Source organism: Echeneis naucrates, chromosome 10 (genome assembly GCF_900963305.1).
Source record: "Echeneis naucrates chromosome 10, fEcheNa1.1, whole genome shotgun sequence".
Classification (NCBI taxonomy): Eukaryota; Metazoa; Chordata; class Actinopteri; order Carangiformes; family Echeneidae; genus Echeneis; species Echeneis naucrates.
In genome coordinates this window covers 2,049,170-2,074,861 of record NC_042520.1, presented here as the reverse complement: position 1 = coordinate 2,074,861, position 25,692 = coordinate 2,049,170, and the positions used below count along the sequence as shown (strand labels likewise).

Below are 25,692 nucleotides of genomic sequence, written 5' to 3'. Positions count from 1 at the left end.
GAAGAGACAATGGAAAGTTACTGAGCAGGATGCCCGTTTTACTGGGAACATGCATGCACACCCCGCCCTCGCCCAACGAGAGCTGGGATTGGCTCCAGCACCCCCGCGACCCGGAAACAGATAAGTGGTAGAAGACAAATGAATGAATGAATGAATGAGCGAGTGCACGCACACAGCACATACGGCAGGAGCGTTACTTCGTCCGACCGCGTTCGTATATGTATCCCAAAGGACGTTAATGGCCTCGCCCACCTCTCAGACTCTCCATGCGATATGCAGGTAGAAGCCTGCTGCTCGCTAACAACCCACAAGCATGACTCACACACCCAAACACAACACACACACACACACACACACACACACCTCTAAACTTTCCATATCGAAGCCCTGCAGAGCCAGCACCACCCTGAAGTGTTTATGGTTATGAATTATCAGTTGAATTACACCACATTACCAGGAGAATATATCCCAATAAAAAGGTTATTGCATCAAGGAATCCTACAGGGAGGTAATTGATCAACTTCTGACGACTTATTACATTAGTTGGCTGTTACTACGTTACAGCGGGGCTCGTAATTGGTCATGCCTTTTATTTTGGAAGTTGTATACAGAAATCAGCGGCGGTGTCTCCGGCCGCGACAATCTTAAGAGTAAATATGATCGAAGCAGAGGTCACACACAGGTCATCGGTGAGAGTGACGGGTGTAAATCTGCGGCAACACAAACGCACAAAAGACAAGTTCATAGACGCTGATGTGCTTTTATCTGAGGAGGCATCTAAAAATAAAATCTTTTAAAGTGGAGTAATGGTGGAGGAGGAATGTTCAGGGTGTGTTAATGCACCGAACAATGCCAGGTAATGTCGGCTTTTTTTTTTTTTTTTAGATATGTACATATTTGTGCACCTGGTTGCCACAGCTACATGCCATGCTGCCAGTTGTGTGTCTCCCCCGCCCCGATGCTCACTTTACACCAAGCCATGGAAATTTCCTTTAACCTTTTCTCTCATTTACACAATCGCCCTTGAGAGCTCAGAGAGACGCACATGTGGGCCTCACTGCCGTTGCGAGGACACAATAGGTTCCCGGAGTCACTAATCCCGATTGGAACTGCAACACAATAACCTGCTCTAACACTCCCACTAACTTAAACCTAACCTCCACCTGAGCCTGAACCGTCCGACACAACAACAGAGAGACACAAGCAAACGCAGACACACACACACACACACACACACACACACACACACACACACACACACACACTTCTACACCCCTCCATCACCATCATTACTCCTGTATCTACTATTGCTCCATATTCTTAAATACCACCATCTCCTCTACAACTATTATTCATTCAGCTGATCGTCCCGGGTGCCCCCCATCCTTCGTCCCATTACATCTGTTGTTGCTACGGTAACTACAGTAATAAGTCCACTCCCGTCGCTGCTTCACTCCTTCAACTCTGAACCGGTGTAATCCTGACCCGTGTGTCGTGGAGTTACAATCACATGCAATAATCCCACTGAACACTGGATTACTGGTGGGGGGGGGCAGCAGCACCCGCTTGGCATATACATTTTGTTCGGCAGAGCACCAAAGTGTAGTAAGCGCGTGCACGTTTGTGTGCGTTGGCCTCTCCGGGTCCTGCGAGCTATAGTGTCTGTGTTGGAGGAGGGATGATGTGTTTGTGCTTTTGGGTGCGTTCCCATCCACGGTCCAGACATCTTTACAACTCGATCTGTCTGTCGGCGGAGTTGGGCCAAGCCCCAGCTGAAACACTGGCAGCGCTCGTACGACTCTCATTCATCTCCAGTGTTTTATTACAGCTTCACACAGACTCCATGCTAGCATCAAAGTGCAGTTTCTGAACTGCTGTGGGCACTGAGCCCTATGTTTTTGTTTTTTTTACAATGTTTGACAAATTCATGTCACTCAAACCTTATTCTTCCTGATTTCATATAAAAGAAATTCAGTGGTTTTAAAGATAGAATCATAAACACCATAAAAGCTCAACTCTCATAAAAATCGGAGAGATGGGCTTGAAGTAAAATGTCAGAGAAAAAGCTTTAGTGGCAGTGCATTATATCAGCAGTAATAGAGTCGGCTAATTCCATTTTAAAAAGACAATCCCACTCGCTGCCTTTGTCTGTTAGACGCTTCAAATGCCGCTTCTTGTGCCAAAGTGGCGAGGTGGCTAACATCTGAGCGTGCGCAGCGCTGACATGTCGTCGCAGTATCAGCATCCCTCTCATCTTGTCAGATTTTTTAGAAACAGACACGGCCCCCGGTTCGTTCTTTCCGCTTTAAAATAAGACATTTCCCCGGTGGCTGCCCCAACGATAAATCAGGTAACGGAGGAGGGGAGCTTTAAAGAAATAGGGCAGCCAGCTAGCTGGGTCTGCTGGGTGACTGCTGACTTTGCCTGCAAAGCCCTGAGCTTCTGGGTGAGATTGGATTCCCGCTCCGTCACCCCCTTCCTATCTCCCTCCAGTGTGTGTGTCTGTGTGTGTGTAAGAAATGACAAATTGTCTCACGCTCATGTCGACACTATCAATATAGCAACAGGGAGCCTGTGATGAATACAAATTACCAGTAAAGGTTAGCTAAGGACACATGGAGAGGACACACACACAAGCAGGTATACACAACCAACAACATATGTGCTCAGTTAAAAGCAGGAGGAGGAATTCAGATGAGGGATGAATTGTAGCATGTGATATATACACATACACAAAATTGCCCACTCATCTTGTGTCTCCTCGGGTTACGGTGCGAGCACAGAAGAATAAATAACACAATGAAAACGCCAATTTATTGACCGTGAAAGTAAAATTGAAAACAATGCACACAACAAACACAGCTGATGTGTTGATTTTTTTTTTTTTTTTTAATCAAGCAAAGACAACCCCAGTGACAATATTGTTACACACAAACACACACAACCCAAACACAAGGGTAAACACAACATGAAGCGAACACCACCTGGCCACACAAACGATTAAACCCTGATCTGGGAGTAAGTTCCTGTGAGCACGGAATTAACCGAAAATACTGAAAGTATTAATCTAGATTTTGAGACATAAACACACAACCAGCAACAACACAACTTTGTAAAAATCTAATTAGTGTTGAAACTGATAATAATGTGCATTGATAGATAATGTTGTAATTAAATAGTTAATTAGTTTAAGATGGCTGTCAGAGTCTCCTGGACATCGTTTTGTCCAAACAACAATCCTATTCAGCCCAAAACAATGTGCGTGATGACACAATCATATAGTATCAGAGGACACTGGAAACAGAAAACAGGATTTGTTTGCTTGACAAAAATTAATCGTCAACATATCTGCAAATTCAATCTGTGACATTTGACAAATCAATGAACCAGTTTGTGAATTTGGCTCAGAATAAAACCAATGAGACGGGGTCTGGCCGTCTTTTGCCACTGCAGCGGTTGCAATTTATCACCGACTTCCACTCACCATCTGTGAGCTGAAAGGTTAAATGGTATGTAAATGATGATTTAACAATAAAAAGCCAGTCTGGCAAATCCTGCGTGGTCTACTGCATGTTTGAAGACGGCGTTAAGATGAGAACCATTAAAGGAAAATTTTTAAATTAAAAATAAAATAAAAACTGGGAGATGAGGTGATATCAGTGAATCACAGCGCTGACTGTAAAGTATATAATCTGTATTAAAACTGTAGCCTGGAGAGAGAAACAGCGAGATGGAGGAAAAATTTACATCTTCACATCCCACTCTGGTTTGAGTCACAGCCAGAAAGAGGACAACCTGGAACAGGCCGGCAAAAAACCGAATAGATTTTCATATAAATTAAGAAGGACAAAAAGGCAGCCGATGAATCTCTAATAAGATTCTCGCTCGCGTCTCTGTTGCCGTCTCCTCCTCGTCTCTCTCCCACCGACCCATCGATGTTCCCCATCAGCCTCTCTGTGTGAAGCACGCAACAAGGTCGTCGTGCGTGTTGGACACTTTGCACGGTTGACTGCTGCTCTGCTGCTCCACCTCAGGGGAAGAGGAGCTCTTTGGAAAAACCTGCAGCGTGCATGCATGCAAGCAAGCTAGGACTCCAGAGACCCAGCGTGACCTCTGACCCCTCCTGTTCCCATGTGGTGCCATCATTTCTTCCTCTTGCTCACTCAATCTTAAATTTAACTACCCAGGGTTAGCTTTGGTATGAGCCTGTATACTCCTACATCTGGGTAGATTCCCACGAATCGGTCCAGATATGGAAGCATCGTGCTGTACGTGGAGCAGACCTGGGCCACGGTACCAGCGTCAGAAGGAACAGGAGAGGCCATGTGCGTCTTGCTCTGTGGGATCCCCTCAGTACAGTCTATATTGGACTAAAGTTCAGGTGTTGCCTGATATCGTCCTGCAGGTTGAAGCCAATCAAACGAAGGAGTACTGTGTGGCTGCTCAGTGAACCTGGCCCAGTTTATCCTCATGTTGGAAACCATGCTGAAGGTTCTATGCTCTGCAGTTTAAGAAAGAAGAAATCATCACGACAGACACCGATGGATGGATGGATCATGATAACACAGTCAGCTGGTAGCGAGTGCTAAATGAAAACGGACGATATCTTCCTTCCCTCGCTCTGCACCGTGTGAGAATTAATCACATTAAATGACTATTTGGATGCATATCTCCACACACTCCGAATGAAATCAGCTCTGCCGAATCTGCATTAACAAGTTCCACTGCGAGGGGCCTCTAATTACACCTGACAGAAATCAACAGATGACAAGACTGCATGACACCGTAATGGACTCCAAACATGCAGGCATCATGGATGGAAACTTTATTTATAAATCAGATTAAGACATTTTCCACAACATGGAGTTGCAGGGTTGCTCAAATTTAGAACAGCTGAAAACGGTATTATGAAACGACTGCTGTGTTTAAGTGTTAATCTCTCTCAGGAGATAAATCTGAGGTGTTAGGAACCAAAAGTTTGACATCACCTCTCTCTGGAGCTGTACAAACAACAAATTGATGAGCTAATCGTGTGTGAGACTCCGATCATTCAGGAAACAGTCCGCTAATCAGAAGAGGGGATCAGATCCAAATTTAACAGATTTCACGGTAGGGTTCAGTGGTGGGCGTGTCTTCGTTGTGACATCACAAGGTTATGGAAGTCCCAACGGCTGGTTTTAACGCTCACTTTCTGAATGCAGTAATATTATAGAACCTAGACCTGACCCTGGATAAATGGATGAAGATGGACCTGATTTACAATCAAAGACCACATGGAGGTCTACCTTGACGACACCATACTATGGACCTTATATGGGAGCAAAAACAACCTCAGATTCCTCAACAGTGGGGCGGGATATTTGTGATCTCTGCTCTGTGTTAGAAATGGTATTCAGTACAGCATTGTGTAGATCTACTGTGCGTGTCTGTGTGTGTGTTAGCTTTATCCTGCAATGCCAAGCAGGCCTGAGTGAGCAGCTGATGAATCACCAAGCAATTAATTATTGAGAGACCCCTCACCTGCCTCTGCTAGCATGCTAGCTCGCCACAGCCTCCACCAACATGTGATACTCACAGAAACACACAAACACACACACAGTTTATGACACACACACACAAACACATACAGGCCTGTGGTGAGGTCGGCATCTAAGCCGGATGCCTGATGAATCTCAGAGGGATTTGGGAGGAAGCAGCCATATTCCCATCGCCCACTCGCACGATGAGGACCAACCACACATAAACACGCACTGTGTGGTTAATGACACTTTCACACACACACACACACACACACATCCACGAGGTACATTGGTGTGCAACAGCACAGCTACCACCAGCGAAGGGTGAGGACACATTACCGACACCGGCGTCATTTCTTTGGATGTAACAATTGAAATTGTTCTCGGCTCAGAGGAAACGCACATGAACATCAAACACAGCTGCTGAGTGCATCTCCAAAATAATCCTTCCCACGCCTTCCTATCCTCTTAACATTGTAGTTTGGCGTCTGTTGACACAATGCCTTGACCCTCTGACCTTTGACCTGGTCACTGTCAGTCACTGTGATTCACTCAACGGCATCGGCTCCCTCCTGGAAATATAAAACAGACTGTAATCTTAAAAAGAAGAAAAAATGCAAATGTAGCCTCGGCTTAAAATGCGCATCCTCGTGCACACACTCACCTATAAATGTGAGCTCAAATGCGTGCATGCATGTACGTGTCCCACACATAGTGACAGAAGGGACAGGTGAGTCACTGTAGGGCTGCAAGGCGAAAACAATGCAGTGCAGCACTGCACATCACGACTCAGATGGAGAAGAAGCACACGGAGAGATGATGACATAAAAACAGGAAATAAGACAAACAGACCTATCAAAGAGCAGAACAGAGGGGAGTCATGAAAAAAAAAAAAAAAAAAAAAAACTTAACGTGCAAGGCTTTCTGTCCATCTGTCCCAGTCACCACCAATAACACCTGTATCCATCACTCCTGGGTGGAACTTCAAAGCCTTGTTATTTATACACCTGTCTGTCTGGCTGCGACCGAACTGTCTGGATCCCTCACTCTCCTGTCACGGCCCAATTTAAATCAGATTTACTCGTCCGCATCAAGGAAGTGATGTGCCTAACCGCTTGTAGACCGAGTGTAAATGCATTATGAGGGTGATTTATGCTCCGGTGTTACTGTTAGTAAAGCAGCAATCTAACAGCCAAGATGATCCACATTCCTGTTTCTCTGCTTTATTCTAAGCATCAGGTCGTAGCACCAAATTTAAAAGACTAGTCCACCGTTATGTCCCACAGATCAAAAGCAAATGGAGCTATGACTTTTTTTGTTGAAGTCAGTGATAATCTGTGAGCCTGCTCGTGCTAAACTCGTAGCTGTTTCCTTTTCTGGCATTATCACAAGCAAACTGGCAAAACAAAGACTTAATGTTCTTTCGTCAGCTCTCACAAAATTGCTCATCTTCTGATTGCATCACTGTGTTTCGAAAAAGCCCATCAGCCAGCCGAAGAGAGCAGAAAACAGAAAATTTAGCACAAGCTGTGACATTAAGGGCCCACGACGATGCTTGTTTTATTATTCAGTGACGAGGAAACTAAAAACTTTGAGACCGAGACAGGTTCATGCCGGTGACGTCAGCAAAATGAAACCTTAAAAGCTAAATTCAGACAAACGCAGTCAGTGGGGGACCGGGCTGCTTCCAATCCAAAATTGGATGCAATCACCTGATAGCCGGTGACGAGGGCCGACTGCCTACACGTCTGCAAACACACACCAACACACACACAGCGTGGTGGTTATAGGATAAAGTGCTGACTGACAGTCTGAGACTCTATAGGGCTACACAGCAACACGATAATGGCTTTAAGCTTTATTAACTTTTCCATCTGGTCGGTGTAGGCGTCATTTCAGAGACGCAATTAATGTTTTAAACACTTAAGAGATGAGTGTTGTCTTGATTAGTCCGCTCAATAATAACATGTGAACCGCGGCACAGAGGAGGCAAACATGGAAACAGAGACGGGAACTGCTGATGGCTGGGAAAGACTTGCTCTTTAAAAAGTAGAGCTGTTTGTTTTAATCTCCAGCTCACATCTCATGCTTTTTTTTTTTAAATGCCCCCTTCAACTAAATCTGAATTCTCCATGCTTTTATGATCCCTGTGAGAAAAAAGGCACAACTATTTTACTTGACCTCCACACCTGAAACGAACTTCAAAAGTCACACGTGATTTTCAGCACACATGTAGCTTGCTATCGTGAACGTATTGGTCAGAACGTAAATATTTAATTCTCAAGTTAAAAATGGAAGATTACATTTATTTTTCTCCCACTGGAAACAAGCACATGTGCTTTGAATTCACATGTGACTTTCACTGGGCAAGCAGAGTTGCTTAATCGTCGCGCTGAGCGGCCTCAACAGATTAGATGAGCTGCAGCTAATATTTTACTAGTGTGTGCCCTATGGCTGCTTGTGTCCAGTTACAGCAGGATGTTTTGAGTGAGTGACGTTAAATCTGCCTGATCTTCCCAGGCTAAATCTCCTGAACGGGCCTGGTCAATGATTAGAACTGGAACAGGTTTGGGAGACCGGCTGCACTTTAAACCTTCCTCCCCTCAGCAGGTCCAGGTCACATAACTGGAGACGGAAGACAAACTCGCAGTTCAAAAAAAGGAAGACTGATCTGTAATTCATTTCACCAGCAGTGAATCAGCATCTTTGCAGAATGAGGCTGCTGGTTTAACAGTTCTTCAGGTTCACTGAAGGACTAAATCTTCCATTGATGGTTTCTCGTGCAAACAAATCTGCTTCACCTGACCGTTCATGTTCACCTACTAACTGGGCCACAGCAGCCACTTAAGGCTGACCTAAATCTGTAAAACACTCATTTCAACAGAATATATCCAAGATGTCTGAACCAGTTGGATGGGCACTTTAGACTGCAGGCTACAAAACATAAACTGATTAAAACAGGCAATTTTAAAATCCTCCAGCTGTATGTGGTGTTGATTATTATAATCTATCCTATTTGTTTCTTAAATTACACATCTGCTGAGTTATCACATGCTGAATGGTCTGATGTGATCACCAAAGGTTTTGCTCTTTAAATAACGAGACACTGAATTATCAGATCAACACTGAAGCAAAAATGTAACAATTACATCAGCAGAAATTAAGCATTCGCTGTGGTGACAGGACTCTCAGGCTATACATCACAGAATCAGTCCAGACCCTCTCTGGGATTTGTTGGGATTTAAATGTGTGGTTAAAAAAAACAAAAAACAAAAACAAAACTCAGCAACACAACCACATCAAGTGTGACGGCTATAGGGGAGATAAATCACACAAATTATAATTTTTTTGGCTCATTCTGTATGCAACAAACCGAGTCTAAATATATCATAAAGAGTCACATGCTAGGAGGAGGGAGAGAGCGAGGGAGGGAGGGAGGTACTGTCTGTCACTCGGCTACGTCACAAGAAGCTCCGCCCTCACTTCCCTCCCTCCACTACAACTCACATGACTGCAGCAGCCCTGTTCTGTAACTCCAGTCACGAGGATAGAGTAGTATTACAATAACCAGCCGGCAGGGGTGAGCGGCATAGACAGAGAGGGGGGAGGGAGCGAGAGAGAGAGAGAGAGAGAGAGAGAGAGAGAGACAGGCCAGCTCTAATAAACCCTCAGTAAATATTAACTTATTCAGGCTGCATTTGTAGAATAGATAACCTTATCACAGCACACAAGAGGGAAGGAGTTAACCAGTGATGCTTTTTGTTTTAACCACTGCTCCTTCTGCTCAAGTTGCACTTTTATCCCCCCAACACCGACTCACTCAAGGACTTTGCAGCAATCCAGCATTACAGGCCCCAGATGAACGATTTGCAAAGATTACACTCCCTGTTTTTGTCCTCTTTGTGTAAAAGCCACCAAAAAGTCAGCCTGATGTATGTGACTGTCTGTGGAAACTTCATTGAATTGGGCTTCAGGGGTCTCTAACAGAGTGGAGGCACTGATGATTGATCAGCTACTTGATGTGGGGCGGGATGGCTTTTTTTTTTTTTTTTTTTTTTTTCCACACGATGGCGGATGCAATCAAGGTGATAAGACGACTGTTAAACAGTAGAGGAGCATCATAATGTCTCTGGAGATTAATAGGGTCGTGATAAAGTCACCACTGAATATATTACAGATGCAAGACTGGCTGAGTGGACGTGTGCACTGACACCCTAATCCAAAAATGTAAATGTGATAAAGCCATCGGATGCAGCAGGCAGTCTTAGGATGAAAACAGGCTTACATGTGAGTGTTACAGCTGAGCGGTGTCATAGGACGGGATGATATGGTGATGTTGTGACAATATTTGGTGATGTTGTGCTACTGTGATTTGTGTTTCTTCCGCAATGATGGCCTGTTTCTTCCAATTTACCGCCTCAGATCATGCAACTCACATCTGTGTGTGTGTGTGTGTGTCTGTTTTGTGTGGAAGCACATGTCACTGCTGCACGTTATAAATAGCCCACAGTCTCCCCGAATCCCACCACACATTGAATTAACCCACTTAAACTGCCAATCACACACACACACACACACACACACACATCCATGACCGTGCAATCTGAGCAATAACAATCAGCATGACGTCATCTTATGTCACACCGTGATGCAGTAAACACCGGGCTGCTGTTCTCCAATGACAGACCCCCCCCCCCCCCCACACACAACCACCCCCCAAGTGGTGTGTGTTGGCGTGCACGCTGATAATCCGTGCCCGTGTGTGCTGTGGAAGAACGAATCCACAGCCGCAGAAAGGTGGAGATGAGACATGAGGAATATTTATGTTCCCTTTCACCAAACCCCGTTCGGAAATCTGCTAATTTATAATTTCCTAAAAAACTACGAACCGTGGTGAATATCACACTGCAGAGCCCGAAGCTGCCTTTCATCTCCACCTTCTTCTGGTCAATTCGGAGGATGTGTCATGCGCAAAACGTCGATTCATTTCGATGAAAACTCAACTTCTGTGATTGTTTGAACGCCCTCCGCGCTGCTCTCCGACGGGGGATTATTCTGGCATGAACAGGAGAGCCACTTGGGAAAGTTCCCGTATTTTTTTAATAAGTGACGCCACGGCTGCTCACCGCGCCCCGAATTCAATTTAAACACCGTCCATTCAATTCAATGCGAATTTGTGTTTAATATTTCGTGTCTAACGTCCTGCAGCCAAGAAATCCCTTAAATGTGCCGATTTCTGCACGCAGTTTGGCGTCGTGACGTTTTCCTTGAATTTCAGTGCTACATAACCCCCCCCCCCAACAAGGTGGGCTAATACACTGTCCATTATCGCCCCCCCTCCTCAGAAACACATCCCGATGTGATCCACCGTTTCCATTAAGCCAAAGCAAACCACCATGTGAACCAGACCAGCGTTTTGTAATCGTTACCAAACGATTACGCAAACGATTACAAAACGTAAAAGAAACGCCAACGCCAACTTTCTAAATTGAGCCAAAAACAAACAAACAAACAAGATCCCCAGTCTCCTCTCCATCCTCGTCTGCCTGCAGACCAATTATCTGATTATTGGGTAGATGTGGAGAAATTGCGGGGATCAGCTGGATGAGGAGCGGAGGAGGAGGGGGGGGGGGGGGGAGTTGCTCAACTTTGCAGCGCCACGGAAAGGAACCTGCAGATATCAACCCGACGGACAGACCAGGAGATTAAACCCGGCAGCAGCTTAATGCAAGAGCGGGTAAAGAACAGTACATGTGTCGCGCTGTTTCCTCTTTTGTTGGCACCGCCGCTTCGATCCGAAATAAAAAATAAGAATAATAAAAACTGCAACACACACAGCTTTGCTTTTTTTTTTTTTTTTTTTTATCTCCCCCCCCCAAAAAAAAAATGACAGCCAAAAGCTGCTTCATAATGTCAGAACATCACAACAGTCCTCCGGCGGAGTCCACGCGTTCTGGGGCGCACCACGTGTCCAGGTCTCCGGCACCGCAATTAAAAAAAAAAACTTCCATCAAGAATGCGTCAAAAGTTTCCCGTGCGCGCCCCTGAATACCAAATAATCCTCCCCCAGCAGCGAGGCACCGGCCGCCTCTCCGCCCCACACCGGCATTCGTTCGTTTAAATCCGTCCAAGGGTCCCGGTCTGCACGGGACCGGTGACATTTCCTCCGAAGAAAGAGAGACACGTGAAAGCCAAGACATAGTAGACATTCCCACACACACACACACACACACACACACACACACACACACACACACACACACACACACACACAAGCTGTGCGCAGACCGACACGCAGGCTCTGGCTGTGCCGGGGAGATGCTGCTGACAAGCCGGGAGAAGGGCTCGCACAAACCGGCCGATTGCACGCTCTGCGGCCGGCGACGCGCAAAGACGCGCCCCGGTCCGCAGAGCCCGAAGTCCGGCGCGTCCGCAGAGGCCCGGATCTTACCTGGCTGCCGGAGGTTTCTGTCAGGTAGTTGAAGACAAAGGACGAGAGTTCCTCATCTAACAGTGGAGCGCAGTCCGCCATCTTCTAGTGAATGAGGAGCTGTGGAGTCAGAGCGGAGTATAGGAGGAGGAGGAGGAGGAGCAGTGGAGGAAGGCCGCCTGCAGGGGGCGCATCTGTTTACACACACAGACAAACCAAGACATCACACATGCACGGCGTGCTCCAAAGTGGGGTCTGGGGACCTCCAGGGGCCGGTGCAGTCACTTCAGGGGTCCCACAGGGAAGTCAGGATTCATTTAAACTTAATTGACATCCAGTTAATTAGAATTGGCAAACACGGATTTGCTTCAATTTGTCAAATGACAAATGGATAAATTCCAGTTGGATAAAAAACATTTCCAAGACGTCTGTGTCAGCAATGTGAATGACTCATCCTTTATCTGTTATTTGGGGTAAAACTCCTCATGTAGCAATATATTTTTATTTTATTATTTTATTATTTTATTTTTATTTTTATTATTTTATTTTTATCTAACAAACCAGGAAGCAGGAAGCTGCTTTTATTTCTGAGCCTGTTGGCAGGAAAAGTCCAGCCTTTGTTTTGAGAAGCCAAGTGATGGCACACCCCCGTTTTTTCTGAAAAAAAAAAAAAAAACAGCTTCTGTTGGGCGTTCACTGAAACTGAAGAAAAACCCGACACTGCGGCGATGTTTACTGCTCTAGAAAAAAAAAAAAAAAAAAAAAATCTGACTCAAATTTAGTAAAGTTGGATAACTGTGACTATGAAAACAAACGAGAGATGATTGTCTGGAGGAGACATTTCGAAAAAAGTGGCTTCTTTCTGCTGGAGTACACATTAAAAACTGTTTTATTTGGTGGATGCGAACACGACCGTGAACACGTCCTGGTTTGGTTAGGGGGCCCAAACCTCGGGCCTGGCACCCGCAGTCCTGCACACTTTGGACTAATTGGTGACTGTAGCTGCAGGCTGTGATTCTGGCCCGGTGTTGGCTGGGATTGGCTCCGGCTGCCTGAAAACTCTGCATGGATAAGTGGAATACATCACATACAGAGTGGCTGACGACAGTTTAATTCCTCATCACACACTTGGTGCTCAGCTTTTGTTTCCACCTTAAAACTCTGTAATTTGCTGATGGCTGATGCTTTGAATTTTCTCCATCTTTGTACTATCACAGTTTGGTGAAGACGTTTGTTCCTGTGATTCAAACAGAAAATGCCAAAAAAATTAAAAAATAATTAAAAAATGGAGCTGTGGCCGTAAAACGGAGTGACGGTGTCCGACAGTTTGCAGGAACAAAACGGGGATCGAATGAGCTCACAGTAACGGGAACAGTATCGTGAAATGCTGCTGCCGGGGATGTGGGCTGCGTCCGAGGGGAGCAGTGGTTAGCGCTGTGAGACGGTTCTGGGTTTCAAACCCAGCTTGTTCTCCCTCTGTGCGCCGATCATCGACATTACAATGAATGAATGAACGAACATCTGGGGGTGATTTTGTTTTAGTGAATGAATCTTTAAAAATGAAGTCTTGACGTGATGAAATCTGAACACTCGTCGTCATGTTGTCGCATCAAACGTTTCCACGGTTGCAGCTATTCGCACAAGCAGCCGATTTAGGCCAGAAGGGGAAAAATCGAGCATCAGGACAGACGCACACTCACAGACTAACAGCAGTGAGTGTAATGCTATCACTGCATTGCAGCACGGAGGCTTTTCTGCTCCGTGAATGTGTGGGTTTCTGTGCGTCTGTGTGCATGTGGCGGTCAGGAAAAGGTTAACTGTCTGACGGCCATGGCGAAACACCGACCTTAATACAGGCTGTGTGTGTTTGAGAGGGAGAGCGAGAGAGCTTGAACTTCTGTCTGTGACGGAAACACTGTGGGCAGCGCTGAGATGACAGACAGCGAGAGACGCCTGACAGGACAGGAGACACGAGTCAGCTGATCAAACAGGTTTTGGACAAAGCTACAGCTCTGAGAAAACAAGAGGTGAGACATCCAGCACAGTCCACAGGCATCTGTTTTATTGTCGTTTTGTGTGTTCACGTCTCCAGTGTGCAGCTTTGCCGCTGAATCTGGTTGTAGGATCCTTTTGTCTGCATGTTGCACGTGTTATTGTTACATTCACCCCCGTCTTCCTCCTCATCGTCGTCCCCTTCATCTGCATCCAACTGAAGGTATTAAAGTTACTCATTCTCACTTATCAGCAGCTTCACTTCTGAAACATCTTTGTGACAAATGAAAACACACACGAGAGTTAAACCACAATCAGTCGAAGGTTAATGAGGTTAATAGGATATCATACCCACACCTTCTCTGCATTAGATGTAAATATAAAAAAGTGCCACTTTTAAACTCTTCAATAGTTTTGTGAAACAGTTTCTGTGGGTGAACTTTAAGTTTCAGCTGCTGGTGTGAATAAATAGCAAGACGCAAACGGTTAGCATCAATCATAAAGGAGCGTCCATGCAGAGCGAGGCCTTCTTTGACATTTTGCACCAACGTTCAGAGATATATTCATCCTATTCAATGGAACAGTGTGAGACTCTGGAACTCAAGAACTCTCCCCTTTTTTTATGAGCAAATATTGAACTGCAGCTCAGATTCCCATCTCTGTGCTGTTGTACAAACGCAGCACGTGTAGCCAACAGCAATTTTAACTCCAGAGCAACATTTATCACGTCTCAGTCGTTGCACAGGCTCCCATGATACTTTGCTTCATGCTCTAAACACTAAATCTCTTTAGCTGCAGAAACAATGTTTATATGGGTTGATTGGTGATGGGCAGAACAATGTGTAGGATTCATTGTGCTTCTGGATATTCAAAATGTAAATGCAATTTGATGCTGAAAGAGTTAGAGGTAGAGGAACCAGCCTGAACAAAATTATCTTTGGCCTTCAGCTGATTTATCTCTCCCATTCTCTCTGCAGTTTACCTGTTACTTAGAAGTGCTCATCGAGTATAAGTGAGCTGAATCACATGGCGGCTTCAGTAAATTTGCCAATGCCTGAGAAACAAACCAGTCTGCCACAGCTAAAACAAATATATTGAGGTATAAGTGCAACCTTAGCACATTAGTTCCTCCTTAAAGCTTCTTCCTCTGCAGTCCTCCAGATCCCTCACGCTTGTTTCCTCAGAAACCTGGATGAGGCCTTAAGCCCCGCCCACCACCTGCTTCCTCCAGGATGACAGTATGAAGATGGACAGAGGAGGATACGGAGGGACTCCACCACAAGTTTTAGGCTTAGACTTCCCGTTAGCATGCTTAGCATCTTAATCTTGTTTGTCAGTCGTCATGCTAATGCTACCTTAGCAAGAATGTGGTTGCCTGTCCGGTCTTCGCTCAGCCCAAAAGACCACCAGAGTGACTTCACCGTCTGCACCATCTGCTTGAACTCAGTCACTCAATCGGCCCATCGGTCCACTGAGTCCCTCCAAGAATGTCCCTGCAAACGAGACCATCGCAGTCCAGCCTGTTCTGTAACGAACTCCTGAATCCACCAGAGCAGCAACGTCTGTGTCCGTCTTCAAGAAGCTAATTAAAACTCTTTTTTTAACCTCTGATAAAAACCATAAAAGGCCTAACTGGTACTTTAGTTACACTTTCTGTCCTGCACTTATGTAATAGATGATGCACTTCAACACACTGAAGCTTTTACCGATGTCGCTCATTGTCTGTCTGCCAGGTGAGTATCGATAAATGTTGATATCTCATAATCCAACCGACACTCCAAGCCAAGTGAAACCGAAATACTGACATTCTGCAGAAGTCATAACAACCGGTAAAAATAGAAATGTTGCCATAATTAAGTGGCTTGTTGTCTGGTCGATGCCAGCAGACTGTTCCAAGTGGACATTCCTGCAATGTCCTCTTCTTATGTTACTGCATTTTAGACTTACGTTTGAGATACGCAGCCAAAACTCTGACCCAGACAGACTGCCAACAAAATAACCTTCAGCCGCCATCGCCGGTGACCAGGGACAAAGAACCAAGAAAGAAGGGGTACAACAACAGGCAAACAGAAGGGGAAAAGGTCCGAGCTATGGGGCCTCGTAAAAACACTAAGTCCTCAGGGAAACAACTCTGTGCACTTTTCATATTCAGTTATATCTGTTTAGAAACAGTACAAGGAGAACGAGAAAAGAAAGATGTGCCAGATAGACATGGAGATGCCAACGAAGAGGAGGCGGGTGGGTTTACAAAAGAAACGTCTCGGGATGACAAACAGGCAATAAGCTGCAGAAACCCAGGCTGCGTTAGTGCTTCTGTATATCAAAGTGAGCTGCAGCAGACCACCACAATCTACACCTCCTCGCTGCAACGTGAGACAAAGTGTGTCTTAGCAGCATCCAGTGCGTCCCAGCTAACATTTCAATAATGTTTTGGTACTCGGGGCGCGGATGCCCGATAAAAATCAAAGGCCGTGATTTAAGGTCAGGGTGTTTCTAAGCAGGGCTGGTATGTGCCAGGTGGTCTGTGAGGATTCGTCCCCAGTTTACCCCCGATATCAGAAAATAGCCACGGTGAGCTTCTGAACTCTGCAGACAAGTAACGGTCAGCACTCATAACGCCACACAGGAAGTGATGAAGTTAAACAAACAGCCATAACAAAAGAAAAAATGTATTTGTTTTTTGCATTTGCATTTTGCTGTTATCAAGACGTTTTCTTTAATTGTTTGCTGTGCAAGCTGTGCCCAAAAATCCTTACTTTACTTAAGCGTCTGTTCTTCTCAGAGGAAAAAAAACACGAACACCATTATATCCTCAGAAAAAAAGATATAAGGAAAATTAACATCACTGTTTTGTGCAGCAGCTGGTAAATTACAAAACACTCATACTGTTTCTGGTGAGATCAAAGAGAGACAATCCTCCCAGGATGGTGGAAGTTCAGCCAATGTGACTCAAGTCTTCATATTAAATCACGAGATGACCAAACCTTATGAGCAAAGAAGGCTGGAGGAACCTTTGAGGAACAAAAATGTCTGGACCATAACTCACGGCACTCTGGCCAGACGATTGGGTTACGTCTAAGTGAAATGAAGACTCCTGCAGGTTAGGGTTAGCACCTGCAGTACGTAAGGTAGTCACCAAAAACATTAGTCATCCTCTGGAAACGTCATAAGTCAATAAATTCACTTATTGCTGCATATTGTATATAACAGCACTAAAGGGATGTGTTTGCACCACATGGCATCCAAACAATGTCACTCCTGCTTTTTATGAGATGCAGGTGGAAAACTGCGCCTGACCCGCGTTCAGTCCAAATCCTCAAAGTCAGCGCTGACGGAAACGCTCTACAAGGCTGCGCAAAATATCTGAAAACGTTCCTGCTGCTGAGACTAGAGGAGCAGGAGAGGTGAGCTGGCACGGTAGGAAAGATTCAAAATGCACCTCAGTCGACTGGAGACTGCTTCCTGCAGCCATGTCCACAGCAGATCTCATGTCAGTCTCATCGGTGAGCCAATCGAACAAACAAGATTGCGGCTCTTAGGCTGCATTACTAGATGGAGCCTGCAGCGAGCGATTCTGAGTGTTTAAAAAAAAGTCTCCACCTCCTGTAACGTTGACTCATCTCAGGATTTATATTTCAAACTGATAGTGCCTGAAGGGAAGTCCTGGTCCAGATTTAAATATCTACACTCAATAATGTAGACAGGCAGCTAACCAGTCAGCCAGGACGTCGCTGTGTTCACACTTCAGAGATCTGCTTTGTTTCTTCTTTCATCTGCAGGTTGAAGTTTTACTCTAAATAAACACATTTGCATTCAGTTTGTGTTTCCTTCAGGTCTCACAATCACGTCGAGCAGGCATCCAACCACCAAATGTATGTGCTGGTACAGAGACAACACAACTCCGGTGCGGCACCAGCAGTCCACAAGCTCTCCGTCCATAATCGCCTCGACCAAATGGGATTTTCCAGCACGAGAGCGAAACAGAAGGAGAGACAGAGAAACGGGATTGTGTTGTAGCAGAGTTTAGCTGCAATGCAGAAGAACTCACTCATACCACAACAGTGACATAGTTACAGCCGAGCTTCATGCTGCAATAACAGGATCAAACGATCCTCACAGCGTGACATCAGAGGGAGAGTTAATGTCCTGTTTACTGCGCCGCATTTTACTGACAATTATAGTTATTACTTAAAGTAAAATGTTGCATTGTAGACATGATAAGCTCACCAAATATGATGTTTTGACCGACTGTTTCCAACAACAGGCTGATGTAGTGGGATCAGGTACATGGACAGACATTCTTTATGATCAAAGAAAACATGGACAGCACGGGCCTTTGACTTTTTTAGAAGAGAAAACTTTCCTGCTAACACTTTCTCTGAACAGTAAATGTTTGAATGGCTTGGACCTTGAAAACTGATCCATCGCTTTCTTCTCACTCAGCAAATAAAGGTTTAAACTGCCAGCTACCTGGATGCCAGCAGAGCAGCAGCAGTAGATAGCTCGATAAAAACCTGATCTGAGCGCCACTGTAACCCTGACAGTCGTGAATATTTGCTTCCAGAGCTGATACATCCTGGTAGACGACAGCAAACTAGTTTTCACTGTGAAAACTGTGACCGATGTGAGCACTTTGAAGGAGGAAGTCAAAATACAGAAACTAGCAAATGCTAATTTTGGGGGAAGACACATACGCAGGGGTTAAATACAGCGCATCGGGCAGTTTCCTCTTTCATCTCTGTGTGTTGCTGCTGCTGTTCATTTAAAGCTGTATCTGAAAAAAAAAAAAAAAAAAAAAAAAAAAATATATATATATATATATATCAGCTTCCAGTCTCAGCACCTGCCGCGGCCTCTTCCTGTCTGATTCTCAGTGACTTCGTCCTCAATATGAATTAATTTACATTCCTTTTGCTTAAATAAATTCATCTTGTGGACGTTACTGAATCAGGAGCGCCCTGATTTATGGGGGGGGGCGGTTTAATTCAAGGCAGTGGGGGAATCACTGACATGTAACAGGAGAATTTCATTACTCGCTTGGTCAATCCGGTGAAAGGCTGCAGGAGAAATACTGCGCAGAGGGAATCTGAGTGATATAGGTATTAATTCATCTCCGTGTGATGTGTTGTTGTTGCTGTTGTGCGCTCGTACTCGTGCCTGTTCAGTTGTTTGTTTGCTTACTCACTCGCTCAGTCGGCCTTTTAGCTCGCTCGCTCGCTCTGCCGGCAGGTTGACCTTGAACTTTGCACTACTTAACACGGGGGGTTTCTGACAGATCACGTCTGTCACTGCTCGTGTGCTTCATGTGGATAGAGGCCAATGCTGCACTCAGATACTTATGGAAATGATGAAACTTGCTGCAAACTTTGCTCGCAGCTGGATTTCCATCCAATTTGTATTCTTCTTTGTTCTTTTGCATCTTCAAAAACAAAAAGGTCATTATAATGAGATAACAATACCCAAATTGAAAAAAAAAAAAAAAAATCAACAAATTATCATAATGGGAACATCTTGAGAGAAAAATGATTTTATTTCGCTCTCAATCAGAAAAGTGTTTAATCTTTTGCATAAAAAAAAAATCTGCCTTACTCATTCGTGACCAGAAAATAAAAACAAATGAGAAAATAATCTGTTCTTGTGGCTCTTTCACATATTTTCATAAAAATTCATAAAAGGCCTTCCAAAAAAAATGATCAAGGTCAAGACAAATATCCTCACATATTTATGAATTTCCCTTTTTTTAGTTATTTGGGTATTGGTATAAAGCTCCATCTCATGACAAACAGAAAAAGCGAATGTTCGTCCTTCAGCAGTGAGAAGTCTTCATCATGGCATCTGCAAGGCGAGAAGAACAACACCTACAAAAATAAGAACTGTTTGGATGCAACAACAAATCGTTATGGTCAAAAATCAGAAATCATATTCAGCGCACTAAGAGCTCAATGTTTTGTCAGCCATAATTACTTTGACAATTAGAGGAAATAATTGGTGTTAAAAGAGTTTTTTTAACTCTGAGTATCGAGAGCTTTCCTGAATTTACCGTTTTGTGGCGAAACACCTGAATCTTTTATACCCAGCGGCGTCTGGCTCACAATCACCTGAAGACGCGGGCGTCTGTGTTGAGGACGCTGCATATGACAGAGCTGACTGGCCCCGTCAGGGTTCTCGTGTGGCCCTGATACGATTTATGATGCAATTTGCGAGATGATCTTGAGCGGAAGCCAAGCTCGCGGCCTAAGATGCTTATGAAAGATCTGGATGTGAACAGAGACTGTAAATAGATTTTATCTGGTGTGTCCTCACACAGTGACCTATCAAAGCCCGCCGCCGTATTAATAACCCGTCATTTGAAGCTTGGCATTTGTGGCGGCGTGTCTGCCGTCTCTTTACACGCTGATCTGGGGTCTGTGGAGGCTGATGGTGATGGATGACACACCGCGTGCAGACACTTGGTGCAAAAACACAACAAAAAAGCAACACGTGCAGCAGGAGTTGTGTGTTGGTGCGTACCAGCTGTCTTCCATTAGAGTCCGTCGATTAGAAACAGCTTTTCTTTTTACCAGCCAAACACCTCAGCACTTCTTTATTACTAATTAGTTTCTCCTTCCCTCCACTTTTTCATAATGTGCAGCGGTTGTGGTGACGCGGTGTTAGAGTGCTTTTATTAAGAGGGCATTAAGAGATGTTGACTGGTCACAATGGACTCATTACTGAGGTGATCTATGAGTCTTTAGGACTGTCTGTCCACTTGGTCCTCACACTTCAACGCTGAAACAAAAACCTGAAAACAAGCTCTTAAAAGTTCCAGTTTTTTTTAATGACTTTAGCAAATTTGGCACACAAGTTTTGCCGCGGCCTTCAAATGCTGTTGGAAACATAAACGCAGCGGTTCAGAAGAGTAAAGCATACAGAACCAGGGAAACGGCACCGTTCTAATGATTCTCATCGGGATGATTTGGCGGTGAGGAGGTGATAACATGCTCCGTTGAGATGGAGGCCATGCGCACCAGGATTAGCTGGCCTGTAAATCAATTAAAGCATCAGTCTCATTGCTGATGTGCAGTCCCTCCTCTTCCTACAGCTACTGCAGCGAAGAGCTGACATCAGGACTGCACGACCAAAAAGGTCACGAGCTCGGTCCAAAACAATCAAATCTGTCTAAATATTGTACTTCATCCTCCCCTACGTGTTGTTGTTCGTGTATTTTCTGTTAGTAAGTCACAAATACATTCATAAACAGCATCATGCAGTCAGGACTTCCAATGCAGGTTTGACTAGAATCTCCCATTCCTTAGTTAAAATGTTAAATGAGAGTCGGAAATATTCAAGAAAACAAAGAAGGTAACAGCGTCCTTGACCTTTGACCTTTAAATCTGGAGCAGTCTCCTGAAGGAAGGAGGCAGAAGATTGAAAAGCAGGAAAAGCTGTGTCATGATTGTAAATTAGAAATCCCTTCTTTGGCTGAGAGTTAGCAGGAGGCCAGAGTGAGAAGCTCCCTGTGCAGTTTCGTTTTGTTTTTGTTAATCCAACAAGTTACATTTTTAGACTATTGCGAAATAACAGCAGCACCTGAAGGCACCCTTAAAACGAGACACACCGGCCGGACCTTCAGTAACACCTCAGCTGCTCCTTCCTGTTTGTTTACCTCCCAACACTCCATCATTCATTCACCTCAGCCGCACACTGCCATGAGCTACAAACACACACACCCCGTTTCTGTTGGAATCTTCTTTTTTTAGACACGTTTGTGTCAGTTGGGAAGCAATAAGGGAGAAACCAGTTTCATGAACACAGAAATTAAATGTGCCATGTTCTCTCCTCTGCTTGGTCAATCAGAGGTGAATCCCGGGTCGAGGATGAGCTCACTTTGCATTCAAAGATGAAGCATAACAAGCTGAACTCCCGGAGGAGAAGAAATTCCCTCTGGGGATCGATAAAGTATTTGTGAGTCTGATTCTGAGAAATTGGCGCACGCACACACACACACACACACACACACCGTTTTGCACATTCAAACATGAACACACAAGCACTGTAACATGGAGGGCTCTGCTGTGCCAGCACGTTTTCAGAAAGAGGTTGGGTGTAAAGGCAAATCAAACCGATGCATATTCATGATGGCCTAGTCTCCGGTTGCACCTGCTCCTTTGTAGGCGGCGCTGCAGATGTTTCTGCTGGAGTAACCTTGGTCTCTGGCCGCTAATGTCTGTGACTATAGTAACCAGAAACACAGCAGCAGCAAGAACGTGGATCTGAAAGATCACTTTGGGTATTAAAAATCTCCGACACAGTCGAAGCTCTGCGGATACAAGAAATCTCTCAAAGCAACACTGACGGATTGATTTGGATTCTGGATTTGGAGTACAGCAGAACAGCACACATTGTGCTCTTCCTGTCAGAAGCTGCTTTTACAGACACATTCATGCGGTTTCCAGTATTATTCACTCGTACTACACGCACACTGATGGAAGAGCACATAGATGCAGTTTCAGGTTCAGTATCTTGTAGAAAATAAACATAAAAGCAATTCTTAAAAAAAGAAGGCCCGCTGTGTCTTCATGTTGTTTTTAATGCCTGTGAAGCACATGGGAAGCTCCGGCTGGCCCTTGGGGGTTCCGGGTGGACAATTTTTCACTTCTCATGCTCAAGCAAAATTATGTTGATCCTCTCAAGACTTCAGAGGGTCGAGAAGCTGACCAGTGAGGAGAAAGGAGCTAATTTGGTCATCAGGCCGTCAGCACGAAAAACACATCGACAGAACAAATGGAGCACATTTTTCAAGATGTTGTCTCATTAAATGGTTTTTTAATTTGTCCGACATTTGAATATAAGCTCACCTGAGCTTCTTCCTCGTTCTCTCCTTTCATCCTCGTTTGGTGTTTTCCTTCATGTTTCCGTTCCCTCCTTCCATGCAGGCTGGATGCCGCTACCTCATATTAAACAGCACTTAACGCACACACATACACACACACACACACAGATGCATGATGAAGGCTGAATAAATTCAAATCTTGACGCTTCATGTCTGAGAAATTGGAAAAAGAGCAGTCAACCCCGTAAGCAACCACTTCCTTATTGATTAACAGGATGAAATATTAATCAGAGGCTGATATCAGCTAACGTGAATATTTCCAGTGTCGCACAGACAGACAACATCCTCCTGTCATAGGAAACCACGTCTTGTTTCAAATTATCAATCGCTGCCGCTGCCTATTTCATAGACAGTTCATGTGTTTATCGATCAGCTGGGACGGGTGGGGGCAGTGAGAGTCGGGGTGGGGGATCAATAAAACTCACACACTCTTTAGTCGAGTTTCAGTCGAGCTTAATACTGTTAAAACTGAGAGAGGGTGAAATTTCACAAGGAGCCGGATCGACGCTGATCACATGATCAGTTTCACCCATTCAGGAGCAAACTGAGTGAAGAACACAGTAAAGAGCTCCGAACCGAGAAGCAATTATTATATTTTAACTTGCACACACTTCCAGTGCGTCCGCTGGTGGAGAAGACTTTTATGAGGTCGGCCAAACTGCAGCAAAGACTCAGCAAAGGGCGACACATTTGGATAATATATAAAAAGAATGTGAGACCAGAGGTGCATTTAAGAAGCAAAGCTTTTGTTTGTCCTTCCTGCACCATCAACTTTAAATAAATAAGTCTAAATAAATTCATTTCAGTTGCCAACAACTGGGATGAAACAAACAAACTGTGAAATATAAATTAGAAAGCCGGAACAATTCTGCACGGTCGATACTGACGAGCCCTCAACAACCAACAGTCATATTCACAGCTGTGAAGCCCGCACAAAACAAACACACACAGATTGACCAAGACATTGTGAACTCTGGGCTTCTGTAAAAGCAACAACATGCCGTCTAATCTGGCAGCAGTTAAGGTCCGTTGGTGAAGTGATACTTGTGTGTAAAGTGTGTTGAGCCAGTGCGGTGACATCATTCTGCTTATCTGCATTTTGGAGACCATCAGCCAGTCTTGTGTGCGAATGATTGTGCGATTGTGTGTGGGCCATGTAATGTAAGGACATTGTTGTGTGTCTGCGTTGAGTTTATGTGACAGAGATCAGATTGCATGTACTGTACAGCACAAATGTGCGTGTGTGTGTGTGTTTGTGCTTCGGAGGTGCTTGCTGTGATGGAGACTGACGAGAAGAAGACAGAAAGAAAATCAATTCTTGGATTTTCCCGGCTCCTGTCTGAGTCTTCGCTCCTGCGTCCTCCTTACTTTTCCATCACGCTCTTAACTTTTCTTCTCCTGATAGTAACTTCTGATCAAATCCATCTTCCAATCAGAATCTCCTCTTCATCTTTCCTTTGATAGCTCTCCTCATCCTCTCTGGACTTCACTGCCAGCATTCTTGTTTTCTTTATCATATCTTCTTCGGTCACACACCCACACATGCAGGTGACAATCTGAAGTGTGAGCGTGCAGCGTTTTCAAATGCCCTCATTTCATTCTAACTCCTGATAAAGACGGAAAGAGAAAGAAGAGCTTTAAACTTCCTTCACGCTATCTGCTTATTCAATAAGTTCCCCAGCATGCCCCTTTTTTGAATCACCTTCTGTTCCACCTTTTCATCAATTCAGCTCCGCCTGACTCATCTGACGCTTAACCATCACCAGTAACACAGCTGGTGCCTGGAGAGAAATGTTTCTGCCAGTTACAGAATTTAAGAGCTGAAAAGGTGTGAAACCACACAAATCCTTCACTTTTTAGGTATTCAATCTTTCAACTTGTATTCACAGCTCAAGTGTTTTCTTGATAATGGTTGGTGTCAGCTCAAAACAAAAAAATGAAATGCAACAAAATAAAATACGCCTCCGCAAAAAGAGCAGAACGGGCTCAGGGGCAGCGTCGGCTCCCTGAAGCCTCTGCAGCGAGCTGCTGCAATTCTTATTCAGCTGAACGTCCATCAGTTCAATTCAAAACATGAAGGATGACCAGAACCGGGAGTCGGGTTGTCATGCACCAGCAGCGGCGAAACATCCCACTGTGTCTATATTTACACCGGAAACCTCTCTATCTTTAGGCGAGCATTTTTCAAGCCAACCGTGAGCAGGACTGCAGATCTTGGATCACCCGGCACGCCTCCGAGATAAAAGCCAACTGAAGAGCGAGTCCCGTCCTGTCAGGTGCTGCCGTAAACACAGACCAAAAGTGTTTTCGATGAAAACTGGGACGCAGAAGTGAATCCCTTCTACTCCACATTTAAACAGAGATCAGCCTGCTCACTGCGAGATGCAGCAAGAATAAAATGCATGCAAAAGCAAGTTAGTATTAATCTGGAGAGATTTAATTGCATGCAACACACACACACACACACACACACAACTAAGTCAGTTTATTGTTCTGCTGTGCTGTCTGAATAGAGGAAGACTTGTTGGAATGATAACATTGGAGGATGCATCATGAAAAACAGTGTACAGCAGACCTCCAAGCTGAAGGCGACTTGGTGGAGAAATGATGAGTTCACTGACGTTGTAGTCTTTATGAGCAGCTTTTTCTCAGTTAAGTTTGGGAATTTCTGGTTTAGCTGTTCCTTCTTTATATTTTCTGCAACTAACTAGCTGCAAAGCAGACAGACCTGCTTCCTGTTTATATCACCGGGAGCGTGCCCCCGGCCTACATGAAAGGTCGTGTCTTTTCCAGTGCGTGCTCACTTCAGCTTCAAAAAATAAAGCTGCAGCAAGAACGACTGAACCATCGTGACTGAGGGGAAAACAGCTTCTATTTGA

General features: G+C 44.7%; 1 protein-coding gene across 1 annotated transcript in view; it reads right to left on the bottom strand.

Moving 5' to 3' along the window:
- ppargc1b (peroxisome proliferator-activated receptor gamma, coactivator 1 beta) overlaps positions 1–12,077 on the bottom strand; it is a 77,654-nt gene extending 65,577 nt beyond the window's left edge. Inside the window, exon 1 of the mRNA XM_029513328.1 lies at positions 11,971–12,077. Within this exon, the coding sequence (XP_029369188.1) occupies positions 11,971–12,051 (81 nt within the window). The 5' untranslated portion in view covers positions 12,052–12,077. The remainder of the gene's footprint in view (positions 1–11,970) is intronic.
- Between the last annotated feature and the right edge of the window lie 13,615 nt (positions 12,078–25,692).